This window comes from Grampus griseus, assembly GCF_964374135.1.
Source record: "Grampus griseus genome assembly, chromosome: 12".
Taxonomy (NCBI): Eukaryota; Metazoa; Chordata; class Mammalia; order Artiodactyla; family Delphinidae; genus Grampus; species Grampus griseus.
This window is the reverse complement of record NC_139006.1, coordinates 7262359-7286630: the sequence shown is the minus strand read 5'-3', so window position 1 is coordinate 7286630 and position 24272 is coordinate 7262359. Positions and strand designations below refer to the sequence as shown.

General features: G+C 42.0%; 1 protein-coding gene across 1 annotated transcript in view; it reads right to left on the bottom strand.

Annotated features, from left to right (window-relative positions):
* The window catches only part of CLIP1 (CAP-Gly domain containing linker protein 1), a 119360-nt gene that overhangs the window by 7121 nt on the left and 87967 nt on the right, over positions 1–24272 (bottom strand). The window contains 2 exon segments of the mRNA XM_082667142.1: positions 4394–4446; positions 22337–22457. Of these exon segments, the coding sequence (XP_082523268.1) occupies positions 4394–4446; positions 22337–22457 (174 nt within the window).

Genomic DNA, 24272 nt, shown 5'->3' with positions numbered 1-24272 from the left:
TCTTCGAACCAACTGGAGGGATTGGAAACTGAGGCCCAGGTTAGAAATGGCAGAATGTCTGTCTGGTTAGTGAGACCCAAGATATCCGGCACACGAATTACAGAATTCTCATGGTTTATGGTAAACTGAAATTCTATTCTACACAAAGATGAAAAATATAAGTGTTGTATTTTTCTCATTGTGTGGCTTACACTTCCACCCCAGAATAAGTAGTAAGAAAAGAATCTGAGACTTACAGAAAATGTCTTGAATTCAACACCCAAGCATTATATGAACACTTGGTGCTGTTAAATTACTAACTGCATAACACCTCGCTAGGAAATAGGATCCTGTTTAAGTAAAAACAACAACAACAACAAACAAACAAAACCCCAAAGATTTAAGTGAAAGGAATGTACACAGGCATTTTTTCCACCTGGGAAGTAACTATCTGATTTTATCCAAAGATTCAATAACTCTTGGGCTCTTTAAGTTTCTATTAAACTTATTTGGTAGTTCACTCTATTATAAAAACCGTTTCAAGAGATTCACTTGTAAATCCAACTCAAATTTGAAAGATGCGATTTTAAATGCTTTTACTGAGAAATACCAGGATTTGGGGGTTAACGGATTTAGATTCTTCTGTAATCAGGACTCTAGTCAGTCAAGCTCTCACAGGTTCTTCGTGTTAGGGAGGGATGAGGCCGTCATCAGCCGGCAGAAGGAAAAAGGAGCAGGTATCTTTGCGTATCGCCACACACGTCCACCCTCTAAGTGAGGCTGCTTTCTAAGAAGATGGCAAGCAGATGTTTCTCATACAAAAGTTGTCAAAAGATGCGTGGTTAAAAAAGGGACCTGACTTGTGCTGTGTACACCAAATGAAGGGACAAATAGACCCTGGCAGCTCATCTTTGTGACAGGTCTTCAATGTTACCATCTTAGGTGATTTCTAAGCCCAAATCCCACCGTGCAAACCAAGAGGGGCTAAATTAAACCATTTATGCCAGCATCACTGACACCTGAGTCACACATCGCATTGACAGTAAGGCCTGTGTTACTTTAAAGCCATGCTGGCCCCAGTGACTTGGCGTTACTAAAAGTGTCAAGAAGGGAAGATAAACATAACATGAAAGAAGGGTTATAGGGGCCAGAAATCTTTCCCCCAAGGGAACATATTACCCAGATTCTTTCCTTACTACTTACATAAGAAAGAAATTCCAGTAATGAAGCAAATACCTTAAAGTGTTACTGGGCAAGCTTTAAAAATGCAAGATAACAAGAACCAAATATTAGGAACATGAAGAGAACTGCAAATGCAGTAAGGAGAACTCAATTTGCACTGAAGTTCTGTGCTGTATATAGATATAAAAAAGATAGGTGTGCGTGTGTGTGTATGTATATACTGCTGAGAATATTTTACAAAACAAAAGCAAGACACAGAGGGACAAAGGCAGCCAAAAAATATATACAACAATTTTGTTTACTAAAAATATATGAAATTTATTTATTATAACGTGGATAGACTTTCTTTAGTCTTACCATTAAAGACACACAGATATAGCAAAGGAAGCAAGAGTAGGAAAGGGAAAAGAGAGGGGTGAAATGAGCATTGATCAGTAGCGCAAGCTTGGAGACAGTCAGACAGTTAGCAACCCACAGTGAGCTGAATGAGCTGGAGTGGCAGTGACCTCTTCAGGACTGGTGGACGGGGACCGTCGGCCAGTTTTCCTTCCTGACAGGAATCTTGCCTTGACACACACAGAATTAATCCTGACTCTACAAGTCCGCAGCTAAGATGATGGCTCTGGAGTTCCTTCTAGGACATCAAAAAGCCTAGAGAAGGGAGGGGAGCCAAACAGGTTCCCAAATCTGCTGTAGGCTCTCTGGCCAGAGGGACTCACGTCTCTACTTCCATCCGTTACAGCGGTCCAGGTTGGCTCTGCTTTATCTACCAGACGTGTTGGAACCTGTTCTGAAAGAGGTTTCCCTAACTTGGAGACCACTTTCCCAAAGAAATAATTACATTTTTAAGCTAAGAGAAAAACTTATACTACGTGTTGCTTGCAATTCGATGCTAGATAGCAAAAAGACGAAGTACAAAAGGGTGATACTAATTTCCTAACGATAAGTAGCTTCACCCTACATCAGGAGTAAGTACTGCACTGCAACATAATGAACAACAGTTTGAATGAAGCAATCATATACTATGTTGACTGTGTATGTTCAGTTCTCACCTCTAAATTAAACTGTTGGCTAAGATCAGTTCTTGCATGAACCACTACATTTCAAATATCTTCATGATTTAAGTACTTTCCAGATTCGTAAATTAAGAAAGTATCCAATTCTTTTTAGTACTCTATGCTACAGGTACTTAACTATTACACACATAGACCTACATACGAATCCTTTACCAAACTGACCTTCAGAAGCTATTTAAGGCCCCCAAAATATTAGCTAAAATATCTTTGCATTCAGAGTTCTGAAAGAGACATAACTTTCCATGAGGATTAATTAACAATTTGATTAAAAAAGTTCTAAATATAAGAAACTAAGTTTTAACATTTTTCACTCCCAGAAAAAATATCATCTTTATCTGCGTTTATTGATTAAGAGTAATAATTATCCAGGACCTAAAATGGGAGCAGGGTGAGATAAGAAGAGAGGAATGGACAAGTACCCAAATTTGTTCTATCTTTTTAAGCCGTGAAAAAAGTCACATGTCTAATCACATTTTGAGAGGCATGTAATTTAGTCAAAGTCACATGAAAAGGACTGACAAAGCAATAGCATCTTTATTTTTAAAAGAGATTAAAAAGTAAACATAAATAGATGTACAGTGAGAAAAGAGCCCTTGTAAACATCTGAAGTCCTGGGCCTTGTGTCTGCATCTGAGCTCTTGGCCAAGTTGCCTAACTTGGGGGGTTTTAGTTTCATCATTTTTCAATGCAAGCCCCACCATATATTTCAGTGGCTTGTTTAGAGATATGAGAAATTTGTGAATTTCAAGGGCTACATAAATGCAAAGGGATTACATCAGTACTCACACCAGCCTGTTTCTATTCATTCCCTTGTCAGAATGCCTCAGGAATAAGTGCTATCAATTTGTTCACACACCCTTGACAACTGCATACATGGGGTTCTTTTTAAAGAAACAAAGCCTTATTCATGGAAAATTAAATATCCCAAGGCCCCCATGGGGGGGGGGGAGCTGTGCTTGTACCTGGGCCCCAGATTAAGGCACGGCAGGCCAGTCACCGCAGCTCATAGGCACTGGGCGAACACCTGGCTGGACCGGGGGTGTGGCAGTCATGAAACACACATGCATTCTGATGTGAAAGTTTAAAGAACAATGAGTCTAAGGATGTCTTAAAAAAAGAAAGGAGGAAGGCACCCCTGAACTGAGGCCTAATTTCCTTTAGAAGGCAGCTTATGGAACCCAAATATCTTTGTGGGCTAAATACAGCCCTCGACTCTGAAGCAGCCGCCATGCTGGCAGGAGGGACAAACATCAGCATAAACGCATGCGTCAGTGGTCAGTAAGGGAGACTTCCTCTGCTCTGACAAGTAAGAATAAAATGCTCTGCAAGACCATGAAGGAATTCTTTTTCTTTTCTATTTCATTTTCTTATTATTTTTTAATTGAGGTATAGAAGAATTCTTGATTATACTATTCCTAAAGGTTTATTTTTCTTTTTGTAATTAATAAGACAAAAAACGCCTGTCACTGTTGTGATGTACTCTACAGCAAACCACGGTACAGGCTGTGGCTCTTAGCAACGGTACACACTATGCCTACTTGGCATGCAGAGTAAAGCAGAGAATTTCTCTAGACACAAACTACACATTTTATAAAAGCAGACAGAGACCGTCAGAAAGCATAAGCACCAGGCTTCTACGTGATGACTCCTGGGGGCCCGTTTATCCTTACTCCAAAGTACTGGAAGCTTCCATGTGAACAGCATTCGATCATCGTCGAAGAATAACAAATAACAAAGCTCTTTTTAAGAAAGTTAGTAGAAACATTTAAAATGTTTCCCATTATTACTGAGAAAATGAAAGTTTTATATAACTGAATTTATTTGCAGATTAGGTAACATTATAGCACTTTAGTTACTGAAACTAGGAGGCAAACAGTGTAATACGAGACAACCTAATTTAGAACATTTCTGGACAAACGCAACTGAACGTGGCTTAAAAATCGAACTATTCTTTCAGTAATTCATACTGAAACTCTTACAAATTTGTCAATTGTGAGTACCAAACGATCACGATGCAATTTTCTGAATATAAGAAGGTCGTATGTTTTCTACAAGTCACTGTACACAGCGTGTTCTAACATTTTCCTTATTAAACACACACACACACACACACACACACACACACACAAAACAATATATAAAAAAAGAAAGCCTACCTCTTTTTCATTTCTAACAACTGATTATTGAGCACAGATCTCTCTTCTTCCAGCTGGGAAAAAAAACACACACACAACAAAAAGGTCAGTTCATAACAGACAGGCCAGTTTCTCATCCCCCAGGTCACATTCCCATGCTCCAGGACCGCTAAAGCAAAGGGCTTTCCTCAGAGGCAGTGAAAAAGGACCAAGTGTACATCAGGGACCTGAGAGTTAAAATATTAAACAATACCATGTACATGCCATATCTTAGACATTCAATAAATGTTTCCTTCATTTGTTAGACGAATGAGTGAAAACTTCACTATTAACATTCTGGTTCCTTTACTGAAACAAAAGGAGTCAAAGGTCACTAACTTGTGTAGGGCTAGGAACAGGTAATTTATTCTACACGGGCCTTATCTTATGCCTGCTATATCCAGGCATTTCTTTCTCACCTATAAAATAAGAAAGTTACAGAAGAATTTCCAGTGGCCCTTTAGTTCTAAAATTCTGTTATTCTATTAAGGATAAAAAACAAGAGATTCAGCTAGTCAATCTTGTGAGAAAAGATTCACCTCTACCCACAATCTGTACCACATACAGTTTAGCCAAATACAGTACCAATTTTAACTCACACTGTTAATAAAACAAAGAGGTGACAAAAGCTCTTACATGGTTTTTTGGAATCAAAGGATAACACCGAAGACTACGTAATGGTTTCCAACCATTTGGGAGTGGCAGAATTTAAGTCACTAATTCACGATAAGTAGTCGTGGTCTCGTTTCTGATTATGTGTCAGTTATGTACATGCTTCGCTATAAAGGTCTTTTATACTTTAAAAGTTCTTAAATATAAACATGTATGTTTTGAACATAAGTTTATCAAGAAATCTATAGAGGTTAACACACAGTTTTTTTCCACTGTAGACTCTCTCCTTTCCTAGTCCATTAAGATAAATGCTTTTGCTGCATGAGTAATTCACAGATATATTTAGAAATTTGTAAAGAGTAAAAGGAAGGAAAAACAGTGGGAGGCAAACTTTAAAGGAATGAAACAAGAGGGAGAACATCTGGAGAGTGGGATGTGGAGACGAGAGGGGCTCTCATTTTTTTCTTTTGTACCCTTTTATATGGTTTATATTTATTTTTTAAACAAGGAAGCTGTTTAACTTTTATAGTTAAAAAAATTTTTAAAGAAATAAACAAGACTGGGAAATGACTACAATGAAGATATAAATGGGGCTTCCCTGGTGGCGCAGCGGTTGAGCGTCCGCCCGCCGATGCAGGGAACGCAGGTTCGTGCCCCGGTCCGGGAAGATCCCACATGCCGCGGAGCGGCTGGGCCCGTGAGCCATGGCCGCTGAGCCTGCGCGTCCAGAGCCTGTGCTCCGCAACGGGAGAGGCCACAACAGTGAGAGGCCCGCGTACCGCAAAAAAAAAAAAAAAAAAAGATATAAATGGATAAATGACATGGCAGATAATTCACAACAGGGAAAATACAAATAATTAATAAACACTTGGAAAATCATTCAACACTGCAAAGAATAAGTATGCAGAGATGCTCCCCATTTCTTGGAGGCTGAATTTCTTGTTCCTGAATTTCCACAGAACAGAAGTTTAGGATACTTATTGTACTGATTCTTCATAGGAAATAATGTTTTTTTCTGCTTCTGGTCCAGGATCCAATCCAGGATAACAAGCTTCATTTAGTAGTCAAATTTCTTTAGCCTGTCTAGTTCCTCATTCTTTCCTTGTCTTTTGTGACCTTGACTTTTTTTTTTTTTTTTTTTCGGCTGCAGCTTGTGGGATTTTAGTTCCCTGACCAGGGATTAAACAAGGGCCTTCAGCAATGAGAGCTCGGAGTCCTAACCACTGGACCGCCAGGGAATTCCCTGACCTTGATAGGTTTTTTTGACCTTGACATTTTTGAAGAGCACAGAGGCGAGTAGAATGTCCGTCAATTTGGATTCACCTGATATTCCCACGTGAGTAGAGTCAGACTGTGCACTTTTTGGCAGAAACACCACAGAAGTGATCCCATGTCCTTCTCAGTGTGTGATATTAAGAGGCACACAATGTCGATTTTCGGTGAGGATAACTTCAATCACTTGGCTAAAGAAGAATCTTCCATGTTTCTCCACTGTAAAAATACTACTATTTTGTGGAGAGATACTCTGAAACTATGTAAACATTCTGTTCCTTAACAAAATTTCACCCACTGGTTTTAGCACCAACTGATGACTCTTGCCGAAATAATTACCAGGATGGATACCAAACAGTGATTTTCTAATTCCATCATTTCACATTCTTACCAGTTGGCATTTTACCATAAGGAAGAGCTTTCCTTTTTTTTTTTTTAGAAAGGCATTCCTATCTATCTATCTTTCTGTCTATCTATCTATCTATTTATGGCTGTGTCGGGTATTCGTTGCTGCCCACGGGCTTTCTCTAGTTGCGGCGAGCAGAGGCTACTCTTCGTTGTGGTGCGTGGGCTTCTCATTGCAGTGGCTTCTCTTGTTGTGGAGCACGGGCTCTAGGCGCACGGGCTTCAGTAGTTGTGGCTCGCGGGCTCTAGAGCGCAGCCTCAGTAGTTGTGGCGCATTGGCTTACCTGCTCCGCGGCATGTGGGACCTTCCCAGACCAGGGATTGAACCGTGTTCTCTGCACTGGCAGGCGGATTCTTAATTACTGCACCACCAGAGAAGTCCCAGGAAGGGCTTTCATTTTTCCCTCATTTACTTATTTATATCTGTTTCCATGGCATATTTATATATCATGGTTTCTTATTTTATTCAATAGGCTATAATCCATTACTATCATTATTTCTTTTTTTTTCATTCATTATTTCTTTTGATGCTCAAATTATCTCAGATTTGGCCAGTGGAAGCCCCTCCAACATGGTTCTGATAGGTTTCTGACTAATCCCCAGTTCTTTAAGCACTTCCTTGCTTCTTGGTACACAAGATATTCCAGGCTCATCTTGTAGTCTTTCTGTCTCAGCCCTGGAATCAGCCATTTCTCTGAGGACCTTTTAGTAGGGAAGAGTATTTAGAAACCAAAATCTAGGTAGTTAGGTATGCTCATTGATATTGGAGTGTTACTACTTCTAAGCCCTGTCAGTGGACTTGACCAAAATTTGAAACTTCTGCTCTTCAAAAGACACTGTTAAGAAAGTATAATGAGAATACAGACTGAGAGAAAACACTTGCAAAACTCAATCTGATCAAGGACTTGTATCCAGAACATATTAAGAGCTCTTACAACTTAATAATACACAGACTACAAACCAAACCTTAAAATGGGCAAAAGATCTGAACAGACACTTGACCAAAGAAGCAGCTCAAAATCATTAGCCATCAAGGAAACGCAAATTAAAACTACACCTGAGATACTTGGGTTATCACTTCTAGTTTCATGTCATTGTGGTCAGAGAACATACTTTGCAGGATATGATGAGACTTGTTTTATGGCCTAGCATATGGTCTACCCTGGAGAACGTTCCACGTGCACTTGAGGAGAATGTGTCTTCTACTATTGTTGAATGGAGTGATCTAAAGATGACTGTTAGGCTTAGCTGATGTTCAAGTCTTCTACTTCCTTGTGGATCTTCTGTCTAGTTGTTCTATCCATTACTCAAATAGAATACTGAAATCTCCAACTATTATTGCTGAATTATCTATTTCATCCTTTAATTCTGTCAGTTTTTGCTTTCTGTATTTTAGGGCTCTGCCATTAGTTGCATATATATTTGTAATTGTATTTTCTTGAGGGATTGATCTTTTTACCATTATAAAATTTCTTCCTCTGTTTCTAGTAACAATTTTTTTTTTTTCGGTACGCGGGCCTCTCTCTGTCGCGGCCTCTCCCGTTGCGGAGCACAGGCTCCGGACGCGCAGGCTCAGCGGCGACAGCTCATGGGCCTAGCAGCTCCGTGGCATGTGGGATCTTCCCAGACCGGGACACGAACCCGTGTCCCCTGCATCAGCAGGCGGACTCTCAACCACTGCGCCACCAGGGAAGCCCCGATGATGCTTTTTAAAAATTAATTCTGCCGATGTCTGCATTTTAATCAGTGTTTAACTCACTTACATTTAATGTTATTATGCATAAGGTTACATACTTTTTTTTTCAATTAATAGTTTATTTTTTTAAAGAAGTTTCAGGTTCACAGCAAAATCAAACAAAAGGTACAGAGATTTCCCATAACTCCGTGTCCGCACATATGTACAACCTTCTCCACTATCAACATCCCACAGGACAGCGGTGCATGTTACAATCAGTGACACATCATTACCACCCAAATTTCCATAGTTTACATTAGGTTCACTCTTGGTGTTGTATATCCTACGAGTTTTGACAAATGGAGAAAGACATGTATCCACCATTGTAGTATTGTACAGAATAGTTTCACTGCCCTAAAGACCCTTGGTACTCTGCCTATTCATCACTCCCTCCCCCTTTTGCCCCTCACAACCACTATATTTTTGTCCCCATAGTTTTGTCTTTTCCAGAATGCCATATCTTTGGAACCATACAGTATGTTGCCTTTACAAATTGGCTTCTTTCACTCTGTAATATGCATTTAAAGTTCCTCCATCTATTTGCATGGCTTGATAGGTCATTTCATTTTGGTGCTGAGTAATATTCCATCATCTGGATGTACTTCAATTTATTTATCCACTCACCTATTGAAGGACATCTTGGTTGCTTCCAAGTTTTTGGCAATTGTGATTAACTCTGCTGTAAACATCCATGCGCAGGATTTTGTGTGGACATAGATTTTCAATTCATTTGGGTAAATACCAAGGAGCCCAATTACTGGATCATATGGTTAGAGTACGTTTAGTGTTGTAAGAAACTGCTGAGCTGTCTTCCAAAGCAGCTGCACCGTTTTGCATTCCCAGCCGGGAATGAGAATTTCTGTTGCTCCACGTCTCCATCAGCATTTGGTGTTACCAGAGTTTTGGATTCTGGCCATTCTAACAGGTGTGTAGTATGATCTCACTGTGAACTGATAATTCCCTAATGACATCTGATACTGAGCACCTTTTCATATGCTTACTTGCCATCTACATGTCTTATCTGGTGAGGTGTCTGTTGAGGTCTTTTGTCCATTTTTTAATTGCACTCTTCATTTTCTTGTTCTTAAGTCTTACAAGTTCTTTGTATATTTTGGCCGACCGTCCTTCATTACATGTGTCTTTTGTAAAAATTTTCTCCCGGTCAGCAGCTTGTCTTCTCATTCTTTTCACGTTGTTTTTCACAGAGTAGAAGTTTTTAATTTTAAGAAAGTTCAGTTTATCAATTCTTTCTTTCACGATCATGTCTTTGGGGTTGTATCTAAAGTCGCCTGCATACTCAAGGCCATCTAGGTTTTCCTGTTATTTTCTAAGAGTTTTATAGTTATTCACTTAACATTTAGGTCTATGATCCATCTTGATTTAATTTTTATAAAGGGCATAACACCTGTGTCTAGATTCACTTTTGGGACGTGGGTATCCACTTGCTCCAGCACCATTTGCTGAAAAGGTGATCTTTGCTCCATTGTATTGCCCTTCCTCCTTTGTCAAAGATCAACCGTCTATATTTATGTGGGTCTAGTTCTGAGCGCTCGATTCTGTTCCACTGATCCACTTGTCTACCCTCTTGCTGTACTTGATTATCGCAGCTTTATACTACGTCTGGAGGTTGGGTAGTGTCAATCCTTCAACTTCGCTCTTCTTTAATACTGAGTTATTTGGGGTCTTTTTGCCTCTCCATACAAACTTTAGAATCAGTTTGTCGATATCCATAAAATAACTTGCTGGGATTTTGATTGGGATTGTGTTAAATCTACAGATCGTGTTGGTAAAAACCAACATCTTGACAATATTGAGTCTATCTGTGAACATGGAATATCTGTCCATTTATTTAGCTCTTTGCTTTTGTTCATTAAAGTTTTGTAGTTTTCCTCAGATGGACCTGATACATACTTTGTGAGATTTTTACCTACATGTTTCATTTTGGGGGCTGCTTATGTAAATGGTATTATGTTTTCAATTTCAAATTTCACTTGTTCATTGCTTTGACATAAGAAAGTGACTGACTCTTGTACACTGAACCTTGTATCCTGCAGCCTTGCTATAATCACTTACTAGTTCCAGGAGTCTGTCATTCTTTTGGATTTTCTATGTCACATGATCTGTGAACAAAGAGTTTTACTTTTTCCTCCCCAATATGTATACCTTTTATTTCCTTTTCTTACTGCATTGGCAAGGACTAGGAGTACAATGTTGAAAAGCAGTGGTGAGAGGGGACATCCTTGCTTTGTTTCTTATCTTAGAAAGAAAGCTTTGAGCTTCTCACCATTAAGTACGATGTCAGCAGTAGTTTTTGTAGGTATTATTTATGAGGTTGATGAAGTTCCCCTCTATTCCTAGTTGGCCGACAGATTTTATCACAATGGGTGTTAGCTTTTTCAAATGCTTCTTCTGTATCTACTGATATGATCTTGTGGCTTCTCTTCCTTAGTCTGTTGATGTGATAGATTACATTATTTGATTTTCAAGTGCTGAACACAGCCTTGCATCTCTGGGATAAATCCTACTTGGTCGTGGAATTGTATACTGTGCTCCAGAAATGGAGGAGACAGTGGTGAACAAAACAGAAAACTGCTGCTCCTCCCTCAGTCAAGTGGTCTGACTGAGCCTACAAAAGCAGGAGTATGTGTAACGGTTCCGAACGTCAGCACATCCTTCACTTCACACAAGCTAGTATTTTTCTTCACACAAGCTAGCAATTTGTTTTAAATCTATCATTCCTCCTTTTAAACATTGTTGGATTTAATTTGCTAATATTTTGTTGTTACATACTATTTTGATTCCACTTACGTTACCTACTAGAAAAGGCAAAACTATAGCACCATAAAAGAGAGAAATGGTTTTCAGGGATTGGGAAGTGATTGACTATAAAAGGAGCATGAGAGAAATTCTGGGGGTGAAGGAAATCTTGATTTTGGGGTAAATTATATGACTATATACATATATGTCAAAACTCATCACACCATATACCTATGAAGGGTGAATTTTATGTAAACTATACCTTTTTTTAATACCTTTTTCTTTTCTATAAATTTATTATTTATGTTTTGGCAGCGCTGGGTCTTTGTTGCTGTGCGCAGCCTTTCTCTACTTGCAGCGAGCGGGGGCTACTCTTTGCTGCAGTGTGCGGGCTTCTCATTGCGGTGGCTTCTCTTGTTGCAGAGCACAGGCTCTAGGCACACGGGCTTCAGTAGTTGTGGCACGCGGGCTTCAGTAATTGTGGCTCCTGGGCTCTAGAGTGCAGGCTCAGTAGTTGTGGCACACAGGCTTAGTTGCTCCACGGCATGTGGGATCTTCCCGGACCAGGGCTTGAACCCGTGTCCCCTGCATTGGCTGGCGGATTCTTAACCACTGCACCACAAGGGAGGCCCATAAATTATACCTTAATAAATATAACTTCGGGGGAAAAGGCGAGTTTGAGTAGTGTATACAATATTGCTTTTGTAAAAAACAAACTATATGTATATGCTGTTACACACATTAAGAGAAGTATGGAAAGGTACACCCAACCATTTATAATGTTGTCTCCATGAAACAACAATGGGAGGAGTAATAACTTTGAAATGGTATGTATTTGTATTGTTTCATGTTACAAACACGTATGATTATTTTTAATTTTAAAATAACGTTACAGGGCTTCCCTGGTGGCGCAGTGGTTGAGAATCTGCCTGCCAATGCAGGGGACACGGGTTCGAGCCCTGGTCTGGGAGGATCCCACATGCCGCGGAGCAACTGGGCCCGTGAGCCACAATTACTGAGCCTGCGCGTCTGGAGCCTGTGCTCCGCAACAAGAGAGGCCGTGATGGTGAGAGGCCCGCGCACCGCGATGAAGGGTGGGCCCCGCTTGCCACAACGAGAGAAAGCCCTCGCACAGAAACAAAGACCCAACTCAGCCATAAATAAATAAATAAAGCAAACTGTCAACAAGTAAAAATAAATAAACACTATAAAATAACATTACAATTTAAAAGGAATAGGGAATTCCCTGGCGGTCCAGTGGTTAGGACTCGGCGCTTTCACTGCCGTGGGCCCCGGGTTCAATCCCTTGTTGGGAACAAAGATCCCGCAAACCACGCAGCATGGCCAAAAAAAAAAAATGGGGGGGGGCAAATTTTATTTTTTAGAGGTACAAAGATATTTACAGATAAAATGACAGTATTCTAGGATTTGCTTCAAATTAATCTATGATGGGGTGGAGGGTGAGTGAGAGTAGAATTGAAGCAAGAGTGACTGGGACTTCCCTGGCGCCCCAGTGGTTAAGACTCCTCGCTTCCACAGCAGGGGGTGCGGGTTCAATCCCTGGTCTGGGAACTAAGATCCCACAGGCTGCGCGGCCAAAACAAAAAAAAAAAAGAAAGAAACAAGAGTGACCAAGAGTTGACTGCCTTTGGAGTGGGGTACATGGGGATTCACTGTTCTGCTCACTCTGCTTCTGTGCGTGTTTGAAACTTTCTGTAATAAAAGGCTGAATAAAAGCGAGGGTTATTTTACAGAAAAATATTAAGAAGATAACATTACGGTGAAGACAGTATACAAGTGACCATGATTTGGGGAACATTGGACCAGAAAATCTCAAACAGCTGATCTAGCCACAAAACTGTTTTATAATACAATAAACATGGTGGGTAATTTGTTTCCAATCTATCACTTAAGAAAAATACTAGCTTGTGTGAAGTGAAGGATGTGCTGAAGTTCGGAACCATTACACAGTCAGACCACTCGACGGAGGGAGGACGGGCAGTTTTCTGTTTTGTTCACCACTGTCTCCTCCATTTCTGGAGCACGGGCAGGCACACAGTAGGCACTCAGTAACTACGTGTCGCGTAAACGACTGGGTCAGAGAGCCGGTAAGCTGGTGCTCTCCTCGGGTGTGGGTTGGCAGGGACACTGAGGAACCAGGGTTCTCACAGGAGGAACTCTCTGCTCAGCCAGTCTGAGCGAGCTGGCACTCAGCTGCTGCTTTTCTCGCCGACTTCCCCAGGGAAGTGGTTCATGTGTGGGCGACTTCAGCCTCTTCTCTGAGCAAGTGTTCTGAGGTCCAAAATAGCGGCGCTACCTTGACAGCACAAGACACATCCCCATCCCCTGTGTCTGCGGATTTCTAGTCTCGCCTCCCACACAGACTCCTGCTCTTGGAAGTGGCGAAGGTAACGGGGAGAGAGGAGAGGAGGATTTGGTCAATTCTGTGGACAAGCCCTTTCAGAGAAGAAACAATGAACATTAGCTGTCTCGCCTCGCACACCCAGACACACTTCTCCATGTACACAGAGCAAGAAGGACAGAGAGGGAGAAAGAAGCAAATTTAATTTGACTTGAATTTAACAGGAGAAAGAAAAATCAAAGTAAATAAAAGAAAATGGCTGAGGGCTGAAAAATGTTCTTTACCACAAAGATATATTCCTTTCTAAGAACTCCCACTAGGCTTATACATTTATTTTGTAAAATTTTTAAGTAGAATATATTTTTTTAAAAACATAGATGTTAGTATCATTTTCTTAGGTATAAGTTAATTTTAAATAATATCAAACATCACCCTGATATAAAAATGAGAAGGCTTGCATACTTCCACGTTCTTTTAACTCTGTCACCTCAAATTTTGTTAGTTATATTCTCTCTGTATATTTTTCTTTTTTCTCCTTTGTCTTTGATTTGTTTTCTTTTTGTCTTGCAAATGCTTTAAGCTTACCTTCACTAAATGATCAAAATTGACATCACCAATAATAGGATAAAGCAACATCACCTGCCTCTGGCCAGGAAATGGTAATCACTTATATAGTCTTCCTGCTAAAGATGGATAACCTAAATACCATCACGAGGAAACACCTGACAAACCCAAAATGAAGGATTTTATACAACATAACTGGCCTGTTTTCAAAAAAGTCAAGTCATAAAAGACAAAGGCAGAAGAACCATTCCAGATAAAGAAAACTAAAGAGACCCGAGTCAATGAATGGAATGCATGATCCTGGACTAGATCCTGAATTGGGGGGAAAAAAACCCCCACAAAAACTATCGATACAAAGGATATCACCGACAATTGCCTACACAGGAATAGGACCCATACATTAGATAATAGTGTTCAACTTCCTGAATTTGACAGCTGCACTGTGGTTAGGTAAAAACAAATCCTTAGCCTACATGAGCATTCTGTGTTTTATTTTTACAACTTTTTGCAAAGCTTGAAATGATTTCCAAACAAAAAGTTAAAATCACAACTCTGTTCCTCATCTGTGATTCCCTAAACTGCTAGCTTAGCTTTCTGTTAACCTGGATTTAGTGCTCACCTCCAGTCCCTTTGCCAGGCTTCTCCTGAGCTAGTAAGTCCTGTATATTGAGTCATGTCCTGCTTGGCCAAATTTGACCAGCAAGTAGCAGCTACTCTCCAGAAGGACTCATAGATGCTATAGCTTCTAAGTTCTTTCAAGTTTGGAAGCACCTGTCTTCTTACCTGAATAATAATCGCTTGGATATGATGTTCCTGATCATATTTTCTGTCCCTTAGGACTCTGGAAACAGTGCACTATGGGTCTTTTTGTTTTTTGTTTTCTGGCCTTGAATGCGGCTGCAGTGGGCTATTTTTTCTCCTTTTTATAAGGAATCTGCTTTTTCTGCCTGGGGACCTGAAGAATTCTCTGTATATTTTCAGAAACGTTCATTAGGTCCCTGTTTCTGATGTATTTACCAGTTCTGATATGGTGTGGTTTGGGTCTTCAATTTGTTTCCTTAACTCTTTCCTCTCTCTGTTCAGCTTGTGTCATTTTACCATCTTCTCTCTGAACAGTTGTTTTATTTACATCACTTAAGCTTTTATATAACACAAAGCAATATTTTACTCTGGGTAATGTTTTCTCATGACCTGAATCCCTCATCTCTCTTTGGATTCCTAGGTTCTTTTCTTTTGTTCTTTCCTCTTTTGGTACAGTATGGAGTCACTTGTTCATCTTACCCTGGGCTGCTCTACCTAGACCTTCTATTTGCTCACATGTAATGTAAATGAATTTTCCTTTATGCCCCTCCTACTTTATCTGAGACCTCCAAGCTACAACTGAAAAATCGGGCATTGCAGTCTATATATTTCTGTAGCCAGAGGGCCCTGGGGCAAGGGTGGGGAGAGTGCTGTCGGGTGACTATAGGATCTGCTGGAGGTGTCTCTCTGAGCTTTTCCCTTTAGTGTCCTGCATCTCAGTTACTGCATCAGAAAAGAGGCAACTCTATTCCTGAAGGAGTGTGTGCTCAGCTTCAGCTCCAGGCAGATATTACAAGTTGGCTCTTTCAACGTCTACTCTCACCTCCTCTGTTTCCTTCCCTTCCTGGAGGAATCCAGCCTCACTCGTGGTTGGAGGTGACACTATTACAGAGATCTGAACTGTCCTCTCCAAGTGAAAAGATAAACCATGTGAAGAGGAGCCCTCTGCCCTTCCCCACTTGTCCTTCCGCCTGCTTCCTCCCGGGAAGTTTCGCAGTGCCTGGGGGTGTAAGAGCCACTGAGACTGAGAGGATGAAAACTATCTGCTGAGGAGAGCAGCAGAGCAGAGAGCGGGGGCAGGGTTCCCTGAGGACATTCTTGAGTGGCTGGACCCACGGGGACTACCTACCTGTGAACTTCTCATCATTTGAGTAAAAACCCACCCATTCCCACCCACCACTGTTTACTTAAGCCACCCTGTCGGCTAGACGGGCTATGGAAAATGACAACTAGCCGTTTGTCCTGCTCTGGTAGAGGGCTGGGTGGCAGAAGCAGCGCTGGCCTCAAAGATTTTTCCCTGACTGCCTACTCACTTCTTCAGCCTAATTTCCTCCAAACTGGGTTGGGCAAGGGGATGGGGAGAATCAGAGGGAAATTTCTGGGGATTCTGCTATTTGTTTTCCTTTCCCTTACCACTGTGAACAGTTTCAAACAGAGTCACAGGACAATTTTGTTTCTTTTCTTGGTTGTCAGTTTCCACGTTTACAGCGTGAACCTGATTGGCTTTGCTGGATTTTCCTGAAGGTGTTTTTAACAGGTGAAGAAGTGTGTTCATTTCACGAGGTGTGGCAGCGGGAGAGAGATTCTGTGACCCAGCTTCACTCGGCCCTACTCGCCCGGAGGCCACCCCACCTCAACTCCAGATTAAAATTTGATGGCCCGCGACACTACTTTTCCAAAACAAAACATGACAAGCTAAAAACAGCGTTTCCTTTCTAAACATCCAGGTCTGGGAATGCAGGTTTATTTAAAAGGCAGGCAGTGTTTCATGGATCAATTTAGATGATAACCCCCGTTTTTTGTACACTGTATCTGTTATAACCTCTGTTAGGAAGAGGTGTTGATGAAATAGTTACTGAGTCATCTCATATCTGTCCAGTTTCCATAAGCCAACTATGACCTCATTTTGCAAATAACCAGGGGAAAACCCAGCACTATTCCCATAGTGATAGTTCAGTGTATCTGCAACCTCACAGAGGAGAATACATGTAAGGTTTAGAAATGATACATCAGACCTTTCAAACTGACTCCCCAAGGTGACTGTTTCTGTAGAAGAACTCACATCATTCCGATTATTTTTTCTCTATGAGAAAAACAATGCTCTGCGCGGTTTCCACTAATCTTGACACCACGTGACCCTGCCTGAATTCACTGTACAGTCCACCATCCACACACAGAGCAAATGTCCTGCTCATGTGGTGGCTGGCTTTTGGCAACCACAGCTCTGCAGTGGAGCCATGAAACTGGAAGTAAGTGGACTGGAAGAAAGCAGAAAGAGCAGTCACACCGTCTCCATATCTTACGCTGTAAAACGGGACCTGAGGGCCTGGCTAAAGATGAGATAGTCATTTCATCACTCATTCACTCGTTAAACCTGCATGTCCTGCTCTAGGAGGCCCACTGTCTCCGAGCTGTGCGGGGAGAGAACCTGAGTGGACCACACACCCGGCTCCGAGGGTCACGCTTAGAGAGCCGAGGAGACTGCGACCTGGACCGGGGAAGGAAGCAGCCACCTGCGGACGAGAGGTGACGACGCGGCACGGGCCTCCAGCGGTGAGGGACAGGGCACGAGTCGGGGGGAGGGGGAGAGACGGACAAGCAGACACGCAAACGGCCAGGGACGGGGTGTGGTGGGAGATGCAGGAGACACGTGAGGTGTGGAGGAAGCCAGGGGAGGAGCGTCGGAACGTGGATGGTGGTGCGCACCGTCTACAGAGCGTGCAAGGAGCCACGCGCGTGCAGCCGCAGGGAAGCGACCGCTCAAGCCAGAGTCCTTGCCGGCGTGCACTGGGGAGGCAGGAAGCCGACTGCAAGGGACGGGGAAGGAAAGGGGAGTGAGAAATAAGGCAGAAAACAAACTTAAAAAGTTTGGAAGTAAAGATAAGCTGAGAAGATAGGGCTGCAAGCGTGAAGGGTGTGGCGAGATGCAGACCTGAGGAGGATCTCCCAACCCAGCGGAAGACCCAAGACCCGAAGGTGCGATGAGACGCAGCGGCTCCAGGCAGGGGTGGAGGCTTCAGGAGGGACGGGGTGGGGGGAGTCTGAGTGGAGAAAGAGACTGAGACACCTGAAGCAAACGGATACATGAAACGTGGTCGATCCCTTCAATAAAATGCGACTCGGCCGCGAAAAGATGAAGTTCTGACACAGGCTGCAACGTGGACGAGCCTCGAAAACATTAACCTCAGTGAAAGAAGCCAGATGCAGATGGACACGTGCTGTACGATGTCATTTACGTGAAATACCCAGAATGAGCAAATCCACAGGGGCAAAAAAAACGGATTAGTGTTGCCAAGGGCTGGGAGGAGGGAGGGATGGGGAGTGGCTGCTTAAGTGGAGTTTCCTTTTGGGGTGATGAAGATGTTCTGCAACTAGACAGAGGTGATGGTCGCACAACACTGTGAATGGACTAAGTGCCACTGAATTGTACACTGTAAAATGGGTAAGACAGTACATTTTATGTTATGTGTATTTGAACACACACACACACCGCACGCACGCACACACACACACACACACATCCCCAAAACCAACCCAAAGCAGCATAAAACCAGTCAGGACATCAGGAAGGAAACAGTGTGAGAGCAAACCGTCAACAGCAATTATAATGACAATCTTCAAAACCATCAGTCATAAGAAAGGCTAAATTACGTGAGCTATTAGGTTGAACCATATGAAACTGCAGAACAACAGCTACTTCATATGTTCAATCTCATACAGACTCTTTCAAAAGACGAGGCACCCTACGCGACATTTTATGAAGATTTCTGTCACAGGCGATGCCAGATTAACTCCAACACTTCTGCTTCTCACAACCCTAACTGACCCTGGTTGTCACTCCCCTCCCCTCTTAAAATGAAAAACCCTACTGGGTAAAGGGGACTTAGAGAGGAAAGGAGAGGGTCCGATGGGGCAGGCAACGAGGAGTGCGCACATGGGGCTCTGCTTCTGGCTTAGCCAGCTCCATCCTGGAGGGCTGCCAGCGAGCAGGTAAGCCCCACAACTGTTCAAACACTTCCTCCCGGGGGACATGGCACCCGCTTGCCAATCAAGGCAGACGAGGGTTTCTAAGAAAGCACAGAAGCTATCATCACTCTCCACGCCTTTGACCAACCTGTCCTGCTCACTGTTAGCCCTCTTAATTTTGGGACTCCTTCATCACCTTTTAAGGTGATAGAGAGAATGCTCTACAAAAATACTGTCACAGGGGAGCAGGGATTCTTTTATTTCAACAAATAATCTGACTTCCAAATGACAAACAGGAAATGAAATAGTCCTCTTCATGAAGATGGCTTCTCAAGGAAATCAAAATCCTTAGCCCATATTCCCAGTGAGAGTCTTAAGATGCAGGATAGGATGTCCCTTGCACTCTAGTGGTTAAGACTCTGTGCTTCCACTGCAGGGGGCGTGGGTTCGATCCCTGGTCGGGGAACTAGGATCCCACATGCCACGCGGCGAGGCCAAAAAAAAAAAAAAAAAGATGCAGAACAGATTCTGGAATCTCGTGGGTTTTCTAAGCAAAATAAATATTTGAGGCAGAAAAAAAGTAACAGTAGAACTGAAAGTATATTTTTATAGTACTGTTTGACCCCACGTACCCCACTCCTAGCTCAGAAGGTTCTTTTCTTTTAATTTTAACAATAATTACGAAGTACATAGAAATAAGTTTTATTCTCAGTAAGGGACAGGAGCAGGCAAACAGGCTTACGAGTTAGTCAGACACGAGTTCTGATCTCAGCTCCTCCCCTGCCTAGCTCTGTGTCCTTGGTGAACTGCTTCAGTTTTCAGCCTCAGCTTCCTTTTGTCTTACAAGATAACCTTACTGTCTCAGGTATGTGGTGACGATTCTGTGAAACAGCGGCAGAGCAATCCGCTCAGTACACGGTCAGCGAATGTGGTGCTGAGCAAAGGGACCGGGATGGAACTCGGGTCCCGGGTCTGTCCCACGTCAATCTAGTCTCTACTGTCTTCACTTTATTATTTTTTTAAATATTTATTTATTTACTTACTTATTTTGGCTGCGCCAAGTCTCAGCTGCGGCACGTGGGATCTAGTTCTCCAACCAGGGATCAAACCCGGGCCCCCTGCGTTGGGAGCGCGGAGTCTCACCCACTGGACCACAGTCCTCCACTGTCTTCACTTTAGAAATGAAACACTGACTATGTCTATAGTACTACAATTAAAATTCTTTTTTTTTTTTTTTTTAAATAGGGTTTCTGCCAAACTCTGTAGTATATTTCTGAACAAAGTTGATCAATAGTTCGGCTCAACTGCAGCAAGTAACAAAGTGGAAATTCGTGATCTTACATAAGTAAGCAGCACCCTAGACTCTTGGAGATTATGTAGGAAGAGTAATAAAAGCCAATGAATTAATCAGTCTTCTTTAGCCTAAGGCTGCTTCTAAGTTATTTTAAGTGGGGGAATTCTCTCCACTCTTTTGAAACGTGTACACGTCAAGGGAAGCAGTATCTGCAGTCTTCCTTGGTGTCCACCGTCACTGTTCACAATCTCTAGTGTCGCAGCCTATCATGGTTTAGTTCACAGCCGCTTGCTTCTCTCTCCAGAGTAAACACAGGGCCCTACAAAGGGCCAAACAACCCCTGCTTTTAAGGGAAGTCACTGCCCTGGTTGTTTCTTGCAGGTGCTGTTTTCTAACATTCTTCAGAGTCACTGAGCTTCAAATGTTTAGTCCTAAGACCTTTTCAAAAAGAAGGTAATTCAAATACCAAGGCAAAAGAGAAAGGGCTGGAGGATGGAGAGGAACCCTGTAAACCTCTGCCCAAGGAATCGTGATGCTTCCCCCTTAGTCTTTCCGGTTCTGAGTGACAGAAACAAGAAATGTAATCAACAGTCCGGTTAAGGTCAAAACGTGAGACAGGAGGCTGACCTCTGTGTGTTCTTCCCATTGGTGGATTCCACGCTCTCCATCAAAGACGTTCAGTGAGATGAGATAAAAGGAGACGAACAGACTCAGCACTTGGCCGAGATCCTTCCCTTGCAAGTCCTTACAGACACCCTGATGTCAGAGGCACCCACAGGGTTTCAGACGCTCTGGTTTGTGCCAGGAAAAAAAGAACCTCATCTGGTCAAAGGGCTTCTGTTTTCCATGAACCCCGCTTTCTCACACAGTGACCAAAGCAGAGTGCAGCAACCCTATTTACATCAACCCCCTTTGATCCTTTTCCTGACCCAAATCAGAAAATGACACATGTCTCCCGATGCTATTGGCTGAACGAGGTTGAGCACATTACTACCTTCTTTGGGCTTCCGTTTCCTCTTTTACACGTGGGGGTAAGGACAGAGTTCCATCTCATGGAACTACTGTGAAGACTGAGAGGACAGCTATCCTGTATTCGTGCCTGTCACACAGTAAAATAAGAGCCACTGAATGTGAGCTGCCATCACCAGGAGCGTCGTTGTTGGCCTGGAGTCTGGAGCCACGGGCCATTTCTCCAGTGAAGTGAGGCAGCTGTGGAAAGCTCTAACGAAGACTTTCAAGTATGAAATCAACTCTCTGAAGAGCGCTTTCACTACAAATGGCACCACGACAATGGACACTCAACCTACTCCATCCAAATGAGAATTAGTACTTGCAAAGTATGCTTGTGAAGAAAAAATTCTTGTCCCCTTGACGCGCAAAGCAAGAAATAATGACCACACAGTAAAATTCTCTTAAAAATGTCATTTTTTGGAACTTCTGCTCTGAGGTCAGACGTGACTAACAGTCTAGCGTTTTGATTCAAGAATAAAAAGCAGAATACAGCATTCTTTAAAATCAGTTTTGCTTCACTGTTTAATAAACTTGTCAGAAGCCTTTGTAATTTAAATACGGAAACAAGTGGGTTGTGGTTAGCTTATCGTTCATTCCAGGTGTAACACACGTCCCGTACACCAATGCACACGAGTGCACATGTAGACACAGTTCCATTAGGAGATGCTTAAACATTTTTTTTAATTTAAAGGAAAGCAGAGTCCTATTTAAAAACAGCTGCCAACCCTCACACCAAATCTGTCTTCTTGGAACCTTTTTCTTAAAACCAATTTTGATGAAAGAAAAAAAAAACCTTCGAGAAAAAAAAATTTTGAAACCCAAGCAGTAGGGAAGAGATACTGTCCCTATCCATTTAAATACATTTTTGCCATAAGATCATCTGATAAAGATCTTATTTTCTACTTGCCTGCAAGTTCCCAGCGCTTTTTTTGGTTTTGTTTTTAAAGGACCTGTCAACTCACTCCTACCCAAGTCCTACAGCAGCACGCTTGAAAACCAGGAGACACAGAACACAGGTGACTTGAAATCCCATTTGCACCACCCCACCACATGGAGCACGTTCTCTGAGGAGCCTCCGAGCGCCCTGCCCACAGCAGCAGACACCTGCGTGGCCGGGCTGGGAATGCCCACCCAACGCCCACTGACCTTTTGATGACTTGTGACTTCGTCCCTGCTTCTCCCCAGCTCCTCGGCAAGTTTCACGTTCTCTTCTTGCAGGGCTGAAAGCTGCTGGGACTTCTGAGCTGCTGCCTGCTTTAGGGTTTCTCTGCAAGGACAGTGAGTGCAGGGTTACCATAGAAACAAGACAGGCAAGGAAACTGTGGGAGACGACCAGCTTCACAGCACCAAGGAAAATATATCTGGGTCACGTGCCTGATAGGCTCTATAACAACAGAAGGCAGCATTCTCTACGTGCAGGAGGGGCCAAGTGGCTTTAACCTCTCAGGAGGAGGACTGCTGCTCGCATGTATTCCATTTTTTTTCAAACCTGATAAACACTACATCCACTCTCTCATCACCCACACTTACCCCACTTCTAAATACTCCCCATACAAAAGCAGGGTCACTCTAAAATAAATGACAGATGAAATGGTCATTATTCCCCTTACTTCCATTAGAAAATTATACTTAAACCTATCATGTTGATAAAGTGATTTACTTTGCTGCCACGGCACTGTTCCAACTGTACAAATCTGTAATCTGTTTTTGTTTTTTTTTTCTGGCAGAAATGTACATCTGATGGTTCCATTTGCCAGTATCTGTCAGAATCAAGTGCTGGCGGGAATCTGGGTATATTTTCAGGACAATTAGAGGTGAAATGCCCAAAGGAAATGCAGTTTTCTAATTACATAACAAGTGTTTTATTTTGATTGTATTCTTTCCATACTGCTAACTTGAAATTAAAAGAAGCAAATAAAAATACAGCTTGCTAACCATATTATACCATGAATATCAGCATATAAAACGTGAACAGGGTAAATGTATTTATTAAACATCTTCCCATTATTAAGCTTAATTGCAAATATACATCCCAAATTATCCTTTATACGTGGACACTGAAAATAGTTGATTTGATTGTTGGATTTTAGTTTTATACCATAGAAGGTTCTGATGCAATTATGAATTTTAAGTCTGTGCTGGCTACATTCCATTTAGGGAGCTATCATACGTGGCTGAATTCTGAATCAAGTCATCTGGCTATGAATCCATCTGCTGATGCATGAACACATCTATTTTTAACTTCAGTTGTCTAATGGGTGGCAGTGCTTGGCATCTTCAGTTTTCTTGATTTTTAATTCTCCATGTACCTATAACATACCTATGGGGCTGACCTCATGAAGATACAGGGGAAGATGTCTACACAAAAATCCTCTTAGCACATTAAATTTGGCATTTTACAGCGATGTTTATTTAGCAAGTGAAGAAAAACTGAGAAGGAATTTTAGCCTCAGGTAATTAGTCATTCAAAAGCTGGGAGGCCTGATTTTAATTATGGATCAAAACACACGCGCACTGCAGCTAAAGTTCATCTTCTGGCCAAAATCCATCAGCTCTTGACAAATCAGAAGATTTTACTTATGATGAAATCATCATAAGCCAAACCTTTTATTCCCAAGTGGTCACCACCTTCATTAGGGGCTATTTGGTTTCAGCATTTGTGTGGCCTGTCAGTGATAAGTTCAAGATCCTGTTCTCTTTTAAAGATATTCATGCTTTAAAATTTTTTAAATCCTTGGTTTCTGTTAAGAGCCCACAGTAGAGAAAATTAAAACAAGGAGTCAAAGAAATATCAAGATGCCCTAAGATTTATAAAAATGATATTGGTTCAATGTTTTAAAACCTGCAAAACGATTTCATGTACATTTAATCCTCAAAGCCCAAGGAAGTGAATGTTATTATTTATATTTTAAAGATGACAAAATTGAAGCTCAGGTAAGTGAAAAGATTTGCCCCAAATCAAGTAAGCTGTAGAACCAAGAGAACTGGAGTTAAAACTGGCAGACACACCTCAGTTGTGATTTGAATATAGAAACACCTCTTTCAAGTTTTCTTCAGACCAGAGGGGATATGTACATTTCAT